Below are 16,861 nucleotides of genomic sequence, written 5' to 3' on the forward strand. Positions count from 1 at the left end.
GCCGCGTCAAAAACGCACAGCCAAACTGGGGCTAAAGGTGCGCTCGGCCGAGCGCACCATACTGAATCGGCCCATTAATAAGTTATAGCCTGGGATGGCTGTATCCCAATCGTCAGAGTCAATGAGTCATGTCTCTGTAACAGCAATGATGTCCATATCTGCCTCCACCATTAAGACCTGCAGGTTTGGGATTTAATTGCCAAGACTGCGAGCATTTGTCGTCATAGCTTTCCAGTTTTTCTCCCATAGGGCTGGATTCATCATTCTTCGCAGAATGATGAATCCTGCGAAAAAGAGGGTGGGGATGAAGGGGGGCGGGCCTGCAAAAGGCTGCAGCCGTTCGCACTGTGGCAGTGCGATTTTGCTGCGGCCTTTCATTCAAATAGTGCCACCATAAAAGGTGATGATATTCGCCGCGCTACTGCTTTTCTGTACACTTCTGTTCCTCACATTATCACCAGCAGTGGTGCCGCGGCCGACTTCTCCCCCTCCCCGCTCCGACTACTCCCCTCCAGCTAATTTGCATTATATCACATGCGAAAAGCCCCTAACGCACGCGATAACGCTTTGAAAAATATCTCCCTTGGTTTGCTGCTCTTCCTAGTCACCTTTTTCTATTTTGAGCTGCTTTTGATTTTGCTATTGTTTTTCCCACTTCCTGTATCACTTGGGGGTGACATGCCAATTTAATTGGCACTCTCCTTCCATCCCTGCCCTCTAGTTTAAATGCCTGGTAATGAATGATCTGATTTTCTCGCTTAGCATCCAATTTCCTGTCAAGGACAAATGTAGACCATCTTTACTATATAATCTTCTATTGCTCCTTACGTGTCTTATTGCAGTTGAATAAACACTTAGAGCCAGCAAGCTTAAGGAGAAAAATCCTTTTCTTTTTTTTTTTTTCTTTTTTTTTAAATTAAAAGCTACCAATATTGTAATAAAATATACCTTATGGACGGAGAGTACCAGAATACCAAGCAAGACACCAGTACGGATCTCCCTCAGAGATGATTTACTGATACCAGGCATTATAAAGGGTTTACACCTCTTCATCCCCTAAACCGGTGCCCAAGGGCCACAATTAACAAAACGTATCTCTATCTGGCTATATTAATTTAAACAATTATTTCAAGTGACTGTATGTAAATATGTTTTCATTAAGTATGCAAATGCTCTCAGTGTGTAAGATGAGCTTGCAGCTTGGCTGTAGCTTCCGCACTGGCCTTGCTATATTCTAAAATATCACAGTAGCTCAGTTGTTTTCCAGCTTACACTAGCAGTTTTTTTCTAGCGCGTTCTTTTATGCAGCATCTGACTGTGTAGCAAAAAGTGATGCAAAAAACTCAGCAAATGCTATAAGAATATCTATGAGTAATTATGAAGCTACTTATGATAAAAACCAAAACCTTAGGAGACTAATTAGTCAGTATTATGGCACGCATGCTTAAAGGTGTTTCACTGCCCTTTCACCACTCTCCAGTCCAGGCATGACTGTAACAGGGCCCTTAGGCCCCACTTCAATCCCGCCACACGGCTGTTTATTTTAAACTTTTATTACTTGCCTTAGGAAAAACTGTTCCCAATCGAGGTGCAACCAAATGATTTCAAATATAAACTTACCAATAACATTCCATTGGAACAGTAAGGAAAACTGCAATTACTTAATTGCCCTCCCCTCCTCCATTAGGAGAACATGCACTTGATTTGAAGAAGAATCACAAATACTTGTCAGTATCAGGTCACACAAACTTTCTAATAACTCGGTGAATCTCTTCTGCCCCATTACTGTTGCTTATCCCTTGAGCCGGTGATCAGTCTCCTAGTAAGATATAGATGATGGCCCAAACTGTGATCCTTCCCCACACACAATTTAAAAATTATGCAGATATAACAGATTTTACATAAAAGCGCATTCAAAGCACAGTCTTCTGAGGTAAAAATATGACTTAATAATATATTATCTTTACCTGTATCGCTATGGTGCCGGACAGAAAACCCTGCAAACAAGACCCTTGGAACCCTTATGGTATCAGGCCTATAGTAACATGTAATAAAATGTAATTTCCACCTTGAGTAAGGGGGAGGATCTAGGCAATCATGTGGCAAAAGGGAAGCTGGAGAAGTGGGGAGAGATCGTCGCAGCTCGAACAACACGGGTTAGAAATGGAGCTTGCTGGCCAAAGGTTGGTAGAGCCATGGCCCTTGCAGCCCACCCCGTTCCGATACCAATGAGACAGGGTCATCTGAGTTTCTTTCTGTTTGGCCTGAGCTTGAGGGTAGGATGTGCAGGCAGATCTTTTATGAGGAGTGGCACATTCTGTCTAAGGCATGCAAGTTTAGCCAGTCTCTAAGATACGGTGGGCCATGATCCTGGAGCACCTTGAAGAGACCAGTGAAAGGATTTTGAGTTCAGCCCTGCTGGTGACCGGCAGCCAGGGCAGGCTGTATAAACTAGAGTAATATGATCAGATTGTTTTAGTAAGGATTGTATTTGTTGTGGGCTTGAACTTTGTGAGTGGCAGTAGTTGAGCTTTGTGGTTACCAATGCATAATACATCAGTGTTCCCAGGTCCTCCTTCAGTAAGTGCGGTCTCAGATTTCGGATGTTACAAAGCTGTAGGAAGGAAGCATTGACTCCTGTGGATATTTGTGTTTGCGTAGTCAGGTGGGAGTCTACCGTCAAGCCTAGGATTTTAGCTTCTTTACAAATGGTAGTTCCTTGCTGTTGACAGCTAGTTTGGGGGGGTGGGTGGGGGTAGGAAGGAAATTTAAGGGTTGGTTTGACTAGTGAAAGCAATTCTGTTCTGGTTGGGTTGAGATACACATACCCATTTAGCAGCAATCTCTAGTTTTGTTTGATCACTTGCTTGCACATGATATTCAATGTTGTTTTTATGTGATTGTTATTTGTATAGCGCCAACAAATGTATGCAGTGCTTTACAGATTCACATAATAGAAGGTCTCTGCTGCTCGAAGCTTACAGTCTAATAAAGAAAGACAAAACATGTGGGGACGGGGAGGATCTTGGAATGAAAACAGCAGGGCTTGCAGCAAGGGATGAGGGCCTCTTGAGAATCTATGAGGAAGCAGCCCATGAATGAGTTAAGGATGCTGCGTGCGGAAACCGGGTTCATTTTTTAAAAGCAGCCCCAAAGACCATGTATGTGTTTAGGCAGGATTTGAATCTGGTAAAAAAAAAAAAAAATGAAGCACAGCACACGTGCGGGCCCCTGCAGAATCAGCGTGCGTTAAAGGGGTGCTCATGATTGAGCGCCCACTCCCTTAACGCGCGCTGATCCACCTCTCCGGGGCACCCAATATACATGCAAATGGGCTGCCGCGGTAAAAAGGAGGTACTAGGGGAAATTGCACACCCCTTGTGCCCCCTCGGCAGCGAGCGCCCGGGAAAGGTGGCTGTCAGCCACTTAGGAAAACAGAAGCTCAGTTTTAGAGGGTCCGTTTTCCTAACCTGACTGCTGGCACACTTTATTTTTTGGGATATTTTTAGCTTTGTTGTTTTTTTTTTTTTTCCCTCCAACATAATATTGCCTCGATATTAAGTCAGAGGAAGTACAGAAGAGCAGTATTTTCTGCTTTTCTGTACACTTTTTGGGCTCCTCAAGCTCCAGAGCTGGCGTTTAATTTTTGAGAGTAAAAATGTGTGCCGGAAGCGCACATTTTTTTTTCCCCTGCATGGAGGGAGAATCAATCATAGCCTCATCAGTATGCATTTGCATGTAATGAGCACTATTACCTACACGTATAATAGGACTCGTGTTTTGCATTGGGGGATATGGACGCACGTCCAAAATGCACATCCAGTTGTGGGTTAACCATGCCCTGTGGCCAGCACACAGTATAACATCAGCCCATTCTTTAGGAAGGCTACATTCATGGTCTCTGAGCCCAGTTTGTGTTGCCTTGTTCCTTTCTGTGCCCATAGGTTAATTAGCAATAGATGTCAGTATTGAGAGATGTCTGACAAAAGGAACATGTTTCTGGGTGATTGCTAGATTTTTGTGCACTAAGTCTTCGAATTTTTCTCCCTTGCAGGTCCTGAGTTCCCTGGGTTACCATGTGATTGCATTTGATTATCGAGGTGAGATTTGTTTTGAAGCAGCACTAACACACACTGATCCTTATTAATAAGGGTTATTCCTGTGGGTACAGATTGAAAAAAAAAAATCCAGATAAATGAGACCTGCTGATTCGAACTTTCATCTTTTGCTTTATGCTTTTCATCATCTTCATTTCATATCTCTGTAACAAGGTAATTTATGATCTTGATTCCTCATCTTTTAGTTCAAGATTGTTACATAGAGGAAGGAGAGCTCATCTTTTAAATTTAGTCTGAGAAGCTCTGACTCATGTACCATTGCCACAAGGCAGAATAACACTTGCGGATGCTATATTTTGGCTGGCAGCATAGAAGATACTGAATTTGTTGCTAGTACGATTTTGTATATCTTGACAGGTAAAACTGGATAACTCAGATTTTCTGTATGTTCCACCTCAAACAGGACAATATTTTTAAATCCGTGAGCTTCATGTGGCTTTACTTCTCTGCACTAATAAATGTCTTGCTTCAGTTCGCATTTTATTTTTCTTCACTTGTCTTTCAATTTGTAATACAGGCCCAAGAGCAAAACTTTCAGTGACACTAATGTCCTCCTTTCAGACAAGCAGAGCCTGTACTGCACAGTTAACGTGCACAGACTGCGCTTCCTCTGGCTGATTTGCTTCACAGGATCCAAGGGGGGAAAAATACCACCACAGTTCATTGTTCCCTCTTAAAACATAATAAGGTAAAGATAGGCTTTATTAAATATAGTTCAATCACAAGGGGGTCTTCCTGGCAGTTCAGCCAACTGAAAATCCTTTGTTAAATTTCCTTCCTCAGTTATGCCCACCAAAAAAGTGCAGAGCTTTTCCCATCAAAACGAACACCCACCTATTCACTCTGCTCCTGGCAGCATTTATCTGAAAAGGTTCATTGTTCAGCTCTTGCAACTGTAAAATCATATGCAAAGTTTCTCCCTGCTGGTTTACAAAGATAATTGCACTCTCCGCAGTATTTAAAAGAAGGAACTCTGCTGAGAACCACCGCCTCCTCCCATGGTAGCTGCAAACAGATATGTATGCTACCGTCAACCCACTGGTGCTTGAAGAAAGTTACCTTTTGAAGCACATTGAATTACAATAAATTGTTCTTTTTCATTCCCAAGGGATGCCAAGCCCTCAGTATATTCTGTCTTCCACTTCAGATAGGGGGAAACCTCTTGCAGTTTGATCTCTGCATGTTCTTCCTTATTCTAGTCCACTCTTGCTCCGTGCTCTGCTTCTGGCCATGGCCAACTGTAGATCTGTATGACTGTTGGGCTTGCCTGGATAGGAAGGAAACTAAAAAGCTTTTAAACAAATAAATATACACACCCCTGAGAACCTAATTTCCCTGACCTCCAACTTCCCTACCTCTAGTCAGGTGATCATCTCCTCCCTCACTATTGCTCATGGGAAAATGTAGTCCTGGGACTGGGCCCATATTTCCCAAGGACTTCTGCAGGGGCTACATTTCTCTTACGGTGGTGTCTCTATATTTTTCCCCCGTTTCAGAACAAGTGGGGGGAAAACTGGGAAGAGGGCTCAGTCTTATCATAACAGTACTAAGCATTTTCCCCAGAGACACAAAATGGGAAAAACCCTTTGGTATCACTGTAGCTCTTCAGTTTGTCAGTCTCATCTATACACCAGCTCATAGGAGCCAGGTTGTGCACCTTTGCAATACGTCTGCACCCTCTGTGTATCGATCCCTATACCTGAGCACATCTTTGCCGTATGCCCTGGCCCTGCCAGCTGTGCCAGGCAAAAGCCCTATACTTAAATGACATGTTTCATTGTAATTATACTGTATTACTTAACTCTGCATTTGCCCTGCCCACCAGCAACCCCAACCCTCGGACTCACACTTATCCAGACCTATCTAGTCCAATTCTCCTCCTCTCACTCACTCCCCCACTCACCATGACCACCACCATGACCACCCACCAGATCCACCGCATTCACCTTCCTCATAACAGACGCCCCCGCCTCCCCTCCCTCATACCATCCCCTACATACAAGTCCCTCCATCCCATCCTCACCACCCCCTTTAACCAAATTCTAGGACTTACAACCCTCTCAATTATCCTTTTCAATGCCCAGTCCCTCTCTAAGAAAACCCCCATCCTAAATGATCTCCTCAACGACTGCAAACCAGATATCTGTGCTATCACAGAAACCTGGCTCAAAGAAACTGACATAGTCCTCCTCAATCAGCTACCATCACACACCTACGAAATCCTATCTATCCCAAGACCAAAAAAAAGAGGAGGTGGCATCCTCCTAGCCTTCAAGAAGCACCTAAACCTCAAGCTCACACACATTTCCTCACCCCCCAAACTAGAAATTGGCCTTTTCAAATCCCCCACCTACAGATCTGCCTCATATACGCACCTCCCCGGCTCCATCGACCGAGATCCTTCCCCCTTAATTGAATTCATATCCACCAACATCAACACTGAAATTCCATCTATCATACTAGGAGATTTCAATCTCCATGTCGATGCCACCCCTCTCTCCCCCTCTTGTGATGCATTCCTCACCACCTTCCAAGCACTGGGCCTCAGGCAAATTGTATCCTCCCCAACTCATCAAGCTGGACACTCCCTCGACCTCATCTTAATCAACCACTGCTTTCTGCCTCCCCACCCCCCCACCTGCTCCCCAGTACCTTGGTCTGACCACTTCCTCATAGAAGCCTCCCTATCACTCTCTACCCCTACTAACCCCGCCCCCACAAGCAACATTACCATTACCTTCAGGAAACCCTGCCCAGGAGATGAACTTGCACTTGCAATCTCCAACGCTGTTACAAACCTTGACTGCTCCAACCCTGAAGCTGCCATCACCTCCTGGTTCAACATAACTCTTGAAATTGCCAACAAGCTATGCCCCATGTCCAGATGAGAAATACGACAATCCACAAAAAACCACCAACCATGGTACTCAGCAGAGCTAAGAGCCTTAAAAAAACAATCTTAGGCAGCGTGAGAGAATCTGGCGCAAAGCTCCCTCACCCCAACTTGCCTCAAGCTATAAAACCGCCCTTCACCACTACAGAACAACCACACTCAAAATCAAGCGAGACTTCTACTCTACCAAGATCCACCAATACATGTACAACCCGAAAGCCCTCTTCACCTATGTATCTGACCTCACCAAGCCCTCCCAACCCCCTATCCCTGACAACGAAGCCGCTGCTAGGAGTGAAGAAATCGCCCAATACTTCCTCACTAAAATCTCTAACATCCTCCTCAGATTCCAACACCTTTCCCCATTAACCCCCCTCCCCTCCCCCCCGCAGCCTACCCCTGCCAACTGTACCCTTCACACTCTTGACCTGACTTCCACCAAAGTGGAATCCATCCTCAGAAAACTTAGACCGGCAACCCATCCCTCAGACACCATACCCACAAAAACCCTCCTCTCCATCCCAAACTCCATTGCCAAACCCATTGTCGACATTATCAACGCCTCTCTCTCCTCAGGCTCTGTCCCAGATGCCCTTAAACAAGCGATAGTAAAACCCCTCCTTAAAAAACCCTCACTAGACCCCAAAGAACCTTCCAATTTCCGCCCGATCTCAAATTTGCCCTTCATTTCCAAGATTATGGAAAAGATTGTAAATATCCAACTTACTGAATACCTTGACAATAACAATGTACTGCATCCGGCCCAATTCGGTTTCCGCAAATCCCTTAATACTGAAACACTCCTACTCTCACTCACAGACCACATACTCAGAGGCATGGATCAGGGCAACTGCTACCTCCTTGCTCTTCTTGACATCTCAGCTGCCTTTGACACCATCAATCACAACTACCTCATCAACCGTTTGACCGAAATTGGTATCTCAGGCCTAGCCCTGCTTTGGTTCAAATCCTACTTATCCAACAGAAAGTTTGCCGTCAAAATAGGAAATGCCAAATCTGCTCTCTACCCCTTATCCCAAGGTGTCCCCCAAGGCTCTTCGCTCTCTTCCACTTTATTCAATATTTACCTCACACCCCTCTGTCAGTTTCTCACAGACCTTGGCCTCAAATTCTACCTCTACGCAGACGATGTGCAAATCCTTATCCCCATCCACAACTCGCTTTCTGATGCCCTTGCATTTTGGAACACTACCCTCGCCTCTATAAACGACTTTCTCTCTAACATCCACCTTGCCTTAAACTCCTCCAAAACAGAGCTGCTACTACTCTCTCAACACCAACCCCCCAAACCCCTGATTTCCAATGACCCAGCATTCAACCCAATATCATCCCAAACCTCTGTTAAAGACCTTGGAGTAATTTTAGACCAACAACTCAATCTAAAAAAACAGATCAGCTCCATCCTCAAAGAAGGTTTCTTCAAGCTCAATGTTGTAAAGAAACTTAAACCCCTCCTCCACTATCATGACTTCCGCACTGTCATCCAAGCTACTCTCCCTTCTAAGCTAGACTACTGCAATGCCCTTCTCCTCGGACTACCCGCTTCTACCACGAAACCCCTACAAATGTTCCAAAATGCCATCGCCGGGATTATTGCTAACTCACGGAAATCAGACCACATCACTCCCATACTCAAAGACCTCCACTGGCTCCCCATAACATCCCGCATCCTCTTTAAAACCTTAACCATAATACACAAATCCATCTACTCCTACAACTCTAACTGGCTAGATGAACCCTTTTGCCCCGTACGCTCTGACCGACCCATGCGTTCTGTCAACAAAGGTACCCAAACAGTACCTCCTATCAAAAAAGCCCACCTCTCCACCACAAGGGATCGCGCTCTCTCCATTGCAGGCCCTAAACAATGGAACTCCCTCCCGACCACCCTCAGACTTGAGCCATGCTACTCCAAATTCAGAAAAAAACTAAAGACATGGCTCTTCCGACAGGCCTTCCCAGAATAAATTGTCTCCATTTTCCTACTCCTCTCAACCCTCTCGAACAATCCTCACATAAGCAACTCTCAAATTGTACTCTGTTAATAGCCTCCTGTAAATACTGTATATAGCCCTTTGTAATTAATTTTCCTGTTTACCTCTCAAAGTTGATGTTCCCTTTCCTTCATCTTACTGCACTATGTATTTACTCCCTCCTTTCCCCCTCCCTGTTGGTTGTATTTTCAATCTTTCAGTTACAATGTAAACAGGTATGATGTTTGCATACTAATACTGGTATATAAAAGTTTTAAAATAAATAAATAAATAAATGTGCCATGACCTTGTTGTCACCAAGCTTTGTGGCCAGCCCGCCAAATGCAAAATGTGCTCCCATAATTAGTGGTGTGGAAAAAAAAATGTAAAATACAGAGGTCCATAGTGAATAAACTGGCAAGCAAAGTTAATACCTATATAACTTTAACAGATATTCCATTGAACTTAATGAATAAGTAGACACCTGAGTATACCTTGAAAAAGTTCTCCAGATGACTTTAGGACCGATATATATCCAGCCAGGCTTACCTGGCTAACTTTGTCAGAGTAGCGCTGATATTCAGGGCTGCTCTGACAAAGTGAAACTGTGGCCCGGGAGTGCCCCTAGTGCCACCTTTATTTTTCACCCTGGTAAATTTTGTTTGGGCAGCAGGTTACCTGGGCAAAATTTAGATGGGGAACAAGGAGAAATATTAACATTTCCTGCTTTGTCCAGCTATTTCCAAAAGTTACCCAGGCAAACGTTTTGCATATTGCCCTCATAGCTGTCATTTGAAAGCAGCAGACAATACTGGCTGTTCTCAATATTATCTTTTCCTTATTTCCTTTATCCGCTCCATTGTCTTCCCCCCCCCCCCCCCTTTTTTTTTCCTTTTAATGTTTGGGGTAGAAATATTTTGTAGTAAATGTTTGCCTTGTCATGATGACATGTAAAAGAGACTTTTTTCTGTATACCTCATTATTCAATGCAAGGAATTCTTGTATGTATAATTAAAATTGCATAAATAAAAAAAAAAAAAGAAAAGAAAACAGCAGTCATACAAAGGGCAATTTTCAAAAGCCATTTACTCAGATAAGTTTTTTTTGTTTTTATTTTTTAATTGTCATCCTTCCATGTAGCTAAAATTATATGTGATGTTCCTACTTTTCCTTGCATTGTGTAAGGTGTCCCCAGGAGCAGGGCTAGGTTGGGGGAGGCCACAATGCATATAAAGGTAGATTTTCAAACCAACGCTCATGCGTCCATGTACGCCCAGTTCCCGGCACGTGAACATGGACGCAATCATTTTATAACATGCTTGTGTCGGCTGTCACATGTTATAAAATATGATATCCTTGAGCACATGTGCAGGTGGTCCGCGACTCTCACACACGAGGGGGGGGAATTTTCTAAAGTATGCGCAGCGACATGATAGGTCCTTTGCCCTGTTCCCTCCCAGTCGCTCTAATTAAAGAGCAGACTGGGAGGGTATGTTCCTATAACCCTACCTACCCTTCCTCTTCCCCTCTCCTCCCCGACCCCTAAACTAAACCTATCCCCTATTCTTTTGTTTTCATACTTACTGCTCCTCCATGCAGAAGTATCTTCCGCATGCCAGCTGGCTGCTGAAGCACGCTTCCCCAGAACAGGGCCTAATGGCCGCTTTCCCGGCCGGCCCCTGCCCCGGCCTGCCCCTTTTAGCTGGCCCAGTACTTCGGCGTGTATTGGGGTTATGGGGTAGGATAGTCTGGTCCCGAACCCAGCTGCTGACGTAGGCAGGAACCCGGAGAGCGGAGGTAATGCCAGAGATGTAGCAAGGGACTACCCGAGGAGCGGGACTGTTGACAGTCAGGAACAAGCTGGAGTCCAGCCCCGTAGGTAGTTCTCTTGAGTAGAAGCGGGGCCCGAGGAGCAAGCAAGCACAGCCAATCTTGGCGAGGATCTGGGCGCAACCCTGAGGAGTGAGGAAGGCCAGACGAGGAACTCACAGGCTGCCACGGTGTTCCGATGGAGACTTGAATAGCTGGAGCCATTGCAGAGGCTCAGGGCCAGCCCGAGGAGTGGAGTAGGCCAGGGGAGCGAGTCCCCGAAGGAGTGCACACTGACCCCCAAGGAGCGGGTGCCAGACAGGGTCCAAGAGCAAGGCAGCAAGCGACGTCTCAGGAACACACAGGAGTACAGACCACGGATGGACTTGTTGCCAAGTCGGCTTGCTGGGGACCTCAAAGGTGGGGCCTGTGACGCGCGCGCCTAGGAAGGCCCAGCATTGGAGTAGGAAGTAGTGGCATCCATGCCACCGAGAGAAGTCCTGTGGGGCGCGGCAATGTAGACAGGCCCACGCAGCGAGCAGCCCCGGGGAGGGCAGGAGGGCAGTGCAGGACGTGAGTACTCACGGTCGCAGCCGTCTGCGACAGACAGGCATAAGTTATATGTTATAAGTTAGAACTTTATAATGTATTCTTGACTGTACAGGAAGCCAATGTAGAGCCATCAGAATTAGAGTGATGTGGTCAAATTTTCTTGCGCCAAATAATCTAGCAGTGGTATTTTGTAGTAGTTGCAGGGGTTTTAAGTGACTTGTTGGAAGACCTAGAAGTAATGAATTACAGTAGACAAGGTTTGAAAAAATGAGAGATTGTAAAACTGTTTTGAAATATGTTGAACTTAGTAGATATTTTAATCAGCTCAGAATCCGCAGTATGTGGAAACCGGATCTAACCAGTTTGCTTATGTGGGCTTTCATTGTAAAATTTTCTTCGATTCGGACCCCTAGATCTCTCACTTGGGTAGCAGAGGTTACTTGGCAACTTCCAAGATCTGTTCCTGGGAGTATAGTTTTTTGTGGGTTGTGACTTAACCAAATAAATTCAGTTTTTGGGAGGTTCATCAAGAGTTTCCATTGAGCTAGTTTTTCTTTTATTTAATCATGTATTCAGAAATTAGAGAAGTTGTTTCTTCAAATGATTTGGTTAGAGAGATATAAAATTGAAGATCATCTGCATACAGGAAGAAGTTTAAACCCAGGTCAGTTATTAATTTGCAAATGTTTAGCATATAGATATTAAATAATGTTGCTGATAGCGCTGATCTTTGTGGAATACCAGTTGTGCTTTGGAAGGTGTCAGACAAGTAATTGTCAAGTTTTACTTGGAATGATCTATCTGTGACGAAAGAGGTGAACCAATTTAGCACATTTCCATCAATCCCGATATTTTCAACTGTTGGCATAGCATATCATGGTCAACAGTGTCGAAGGCAGCTATTAGATCAATTAGGACTAGGCAGTATGATTTGTGCGAGTCAAATCCTCGTAAAATAGGATCAAAAAAGGATTGAAGAAGAGTATCTGTTGAGTGTTTTTTTTGGAATCCAAATTGGTTAGGATAAAGTATCTTATCTTCTAGATAATCTTTCTTTTGAAAATTCTAACTCTGCTACCTCCTCTTGGAGTGATGCTTTATATCATCTTGCGGACAACATTAGCCCTGTTATTACTAAAGCCATCCCAAGAAATAAAAAATCGGGCTCCCCTTGGTACACCAAAAACTAAAAGCTATTAAATTACTTTTAAGAAAAAAAGAAAAAGAACTTGGTGTAAATACCCGAATGATGATGATCTCGCATCATATAGAATTTTGCTTTCCAAATATAGAACAGCAACTAATAAAGCTAAACATGATTTGAAATTTAACCCTAAAGCTCTTTTTATCTTAGTGCAGAGTCTTATTTCACCTTGCACAGCAAATATTTTGCTAAATTCTGAAAACTCTCAAAAGAAATTCAATGAGCTTGCAAATTTCTTTAGGTCAAAAATTTCTAATCTTCTAAAAGACTTAACATCTTACATATCAAATGATCACTTTACCTTTAGACACATCAATTACGTGGTCTGGTTTCGAGACTGCTAGTGTACTTGAAGTTCATTCTATCTTATCCAACTTAAAACCAGCTAATCACCCTTTTGATTCCATCTCTCTTAAATATCTCAAACCAGTCCTTAATCTTATTACTCCTGCAATCACTAGGATAGATAATTTATCTATTCAAGAAGGAAATGTTCCCAGTGTTCTAAAATGTGCCATTGTTAAACCCATCTTAAAAAAACAAGTCCAATGTTAATGATCTTAATAATTTTCAACCTATTTCCAATCTTCCTTTTCTAGCAAAAGTGATCGAAAAAAATAGTTCAGAAACAATTATTTGAATACGTAGAAGCTAATGATATACTCTATCCTTCCCAGTTTGGCTTTTGTAAATTTTTTAGCACTGAATCCCTCCTACTAGCCTTGTCTAATACAGCCCTCAGAGGCTTTGACACCGGCCAGTCATATCTTTTAATCCTACTAGACCTATCAGCAGCTTTTGATACTGTTGACAATGACATTTTAATTCAAAGATTGATAGATATTGAGTTAAAAGGGACAGTACTCCCTTGGTTTAAATCCTTTCTTAATGATAGTTACTTTCAAGTCAGGTTGAATACCTGTCTTTCTGGAAAAAAACTGAATTGACACTGGAGTACAACAAGGCTCCTCCCTGTCAGCTACCCTTTTTAACATTTATTTATTACCATTATGTAAATTGTTGTCTGGTCTTGGTATCATTCATTTTATTTATGCCGACGATGTACAGCTTTTAATTCCTATAAAGGCTACAATTGAAGATTCACTCAAGTTACTGGATGTAACTGAACTGATATGCTTGAGCAGAAAATCATCTCCTGACAAAACAATTCAGTTCAACTCTGATTTTATGCAACTTAATTCAGTCACTCAGGTCTGTGATTTAGGTTTTATAATTGATCAAGAGTTATACTTTAAATTAGATGTTAAACAAAAGATTAAAGATGGCTTCCATAAATTACACGTTCTTAAATGTCTAAAACCTCTATTAGAACTCAATGACTTCCGTACGATCCTTCAATCCTTAATTTTCTCTACCCATGATTTTTGCAATGCTCTCTTTCTTGGATTACCTGCCACCACTATTAGAACTCTACAATTATTGCAGAATGCAACTGCAAGAGTGCTGTTTGGAGGAAAGAAGTTTGATCATATAACACCCACTCTAATAACCTTGCACTGGCTTCCTATTAAACAAAGAATTGAATACAAGGTACTCTGCCTGGTTCACAAATCCTTAAATCATGATAAAACAGAATGTTAAATGCTGCTCTTCACTTACACATCCCAGAAACTAATCTCAGATCAGCTAATAAAGGTTTACTCAACATTCCCTCCATTTGATCTGCGCAGCTATCAGAGGTTAGGGAAAGAGCAATTTCAATAGCTGGCCAAAATTGTGGAACTTGCTTCCTACGGACTTAAGACTCCAAAAGGATTATGTTAAATTTAAAAAAGATCTTAAAACCTGGCTATTTAAAAGAGCGTATGAAAATTGAATATTAACAAGCATTAAAGGGTCCCAGAATAACTCCATTCTTGGTCAGAGCAAAAATTCTTATTTATTGTTTATTTTAAGATTTTATTTCTTTTATATTTATTATTAACATGTATTTTGATTTGATGTATTTTACTTTGTTTTATCCGGTTTATTTTAATGTTTCACTTACACGGTTTTTATTTTTCTTAGTATTGTTTTATTGTACACCGTTAAGATTGTTTATAGATTGACGGTATAAAAAATAAATAAATAAATGATTTTCCAGTTAAGTAAGGACTGCTTTTTCAAGGATTTTCGCAATGAAGGTTAGAGATTGGACTGTAGTTATTCCAGTCATCAGGTCTTCCTGATTTATTTTCTAAAATTGGTTTTATAACTTCTTGTTTTAGACTTTGGGGCATATAACCTTCCTCATGGGCAAGGTTGGTTAGCGTTGTGATTGTAGGGGTTATTGTCTTGATTACTTGTCTCAGTAGGGTAGCTGGTATAGGGTCAAGTGGATGTGTAGCAGGTTTAAGTTTGGTTATAATTTTGCTTATCTACAGTTTTGGTACTCTGTCAAATTATCTTGTGGATATAGATCTTCTGTTACTATTGGAGGGTGGGAATAAGTTATTTGTTGATTCAGCATTTTGATTTTTTTCTGTTAGTGCTGTTGCATAATCATTACTTGAAGTTTTTGTAAAATTGATGTTCATTGTATGATGTGAAGAGGGATCTTTAATTAGATTCTTAACTGTTCCAAATAAGAGTTTTGAGTCAAAGATAATTCCATGTATCTGTTTTGTGTAATATTCTTTTTTGATTTGTTTGTTAGTGTTCTGTAATGGGATAAATGCATTGTAGCAGCTGTTTAGGTTTAAATCAATAATTTTGATCTCTAATGCATTAGTTAGTGTTTGTATTTTGATTTTCTTTCTGAATAATATGGTGTTTTTTTTATCTCTGAGTTTTTAGTTAGTTTTTTATATATTAGCTCACCATGATTAGATGGTGGTCAGATCAGGGAATTGTCTTTTGTTTAGTACTTATAATTGTAGTAGTTGGGATGTGCAAATATTAAATCAAGAGTGTTGCCAGCTTTGTGTGTGTGGCTTTAGAAATGTATTGAGTCCATCCTATGGCATCCATTGCATCAAGGAACAAGTCACAAGCAGGAGATCTTGGTGAAGCGTTTACATGTAGATTAAAGTCTCCTAAGATTATTCTTGTTTCTGGAGTACGGAATTCTTTTGTGAAGAGTTCAGTAATGAGTGAGCAATCTTTTTGGAGTAAGCCAAGTGGGCAGTATATTAATTTGCTTTGATTTTAAGTTGGCAACTTCATATGGTGGGCAAATTTCGATTTTCTTTAGTGATAATTTGACTTCTTTATTACAGATTATTAGTAGGCCTCCACCTTTTCTTTTTTGTCATGGAATATGAAACAGATCATATTTAGGATGAGATAATTGGTTTAAGAGTACATTGTCCTTGTCATTTAGCCAGGTTTCAGTTATGCAGGAAATTGTAGGAGGTGGTTGTTCATCTATAGCAGAGCTTTCCAAACTGTGTGTCGCACAAGCCCAGTCCACATAGCCGCTCCCCTCCAGCAATTCACTTTTTTTTTTTTTCAGTTCGTGGATTTGCTTATTATTGGGCGACTTTTGCTGTCAATCACGGGTTTTTTTGGGCTTGGTGGGTGGGACTTGAGCCCAGCTGTCCCTGTCATTGGCTGCTGCTGCCGATGAGGGCTGGCCACGAGGAATACTGACTGCAAGCAACAGTGTCTGGTGATCCTGGGAGGTTTTATGCGCCACTGAAGGGAGTGAAGCACTTAACTGGCAACAATCAAAAAGAAGAGGTACATGAGTGTGGGGGCCAGACATGTGCAGGGGGAGAGAGATGAGTGTGTGGGGGCCAGATATGTGCTGGGGGGAGGGGAGAGAGATGAGTGTGTGGGGGATAGACGTGCAGGGGGAGAGAGATGAGTGTGTGGGGGCCAGACATGTGGTTGGGGGGGGGGGGGGGGAGAGAGATGAGTGTGTGGGGGCCAGGACATGTGGTTGGGGGGGAGAGAGATGAGTGTGTGGGGGGCCCAGACATGTGCTGGGGGGGGGGCAGGGGGGGGAGAGAGATGAGTGTGTGGGGGCCAGACATGTGCAGGGGGAGAGAGATGAGTGTGTGGGGGCCAGACATGTGGTTGGGGGGGGGGAGAGAGATGAGTGTGTGGGGGCCAGACATGTGGTTGGGGGGGGGAAGAGATGAGTGTGTGGGGGACAAGACATTCTTGGGCTTGGTTTTTTGGAAAATAGCACTTGTTTTTTCATGAAACACTGGCAACAATCGAAAAGAAGAGGTACATAAGTGTGGGGGCCAGGCATGTGCTGGGGGGCAGAGAGATGACTGTGTGGGGGCCAGACATGTGCTGGGGGGGGAGAGAGATGAGTGTGTGGGGGAAGGACGTACTTGGG

The 16,861-nt window shown here is 42.8% G+C and overlaps 1 protein-coding gene across 4 annotated transcripts in view; it reads left to right on the forward strand.

The window, feature by feature from the left end:
• The window catches only part of ABHD12 (abhydrolase domain containing 12), a 349,778-nt gene that overhangs the window by 255,716 nt on the left and 77,201 nt on the right, over positions 1-16,861 (forward strand). For all 4 annotated transcript variants that reach the window (XM_029594492.1, XM_029594493.1, XM_029594491.1 and 1 more), the window contains one exon: positions 4,055-4,100. In XM_029594492.1, the coding sequence (XP_029450352.1) occupies positions 4,055-4,100 (46 nt within the window). The remainder of the gene's footprint in view (positions 1-4,054; positions 4,101-16,861) is intronic.

Source organism: Rhinatrema bivittatum, chromosome 3 (assembly GCF_901001135.1).
Source record: "Rhinatrema bivittatum chromosome 3, aRhiBiv1.1, whole genome shotgun sequence".
In the NCBI taxonomy this organism is placed as follows: domain Eukaryota; kingdom Metazoa; phylum Chordata; class Amphibia; order Gymnophiona; family Rhinatrematidae; genus Rhinatrema; species Rhinatrema bivittatum.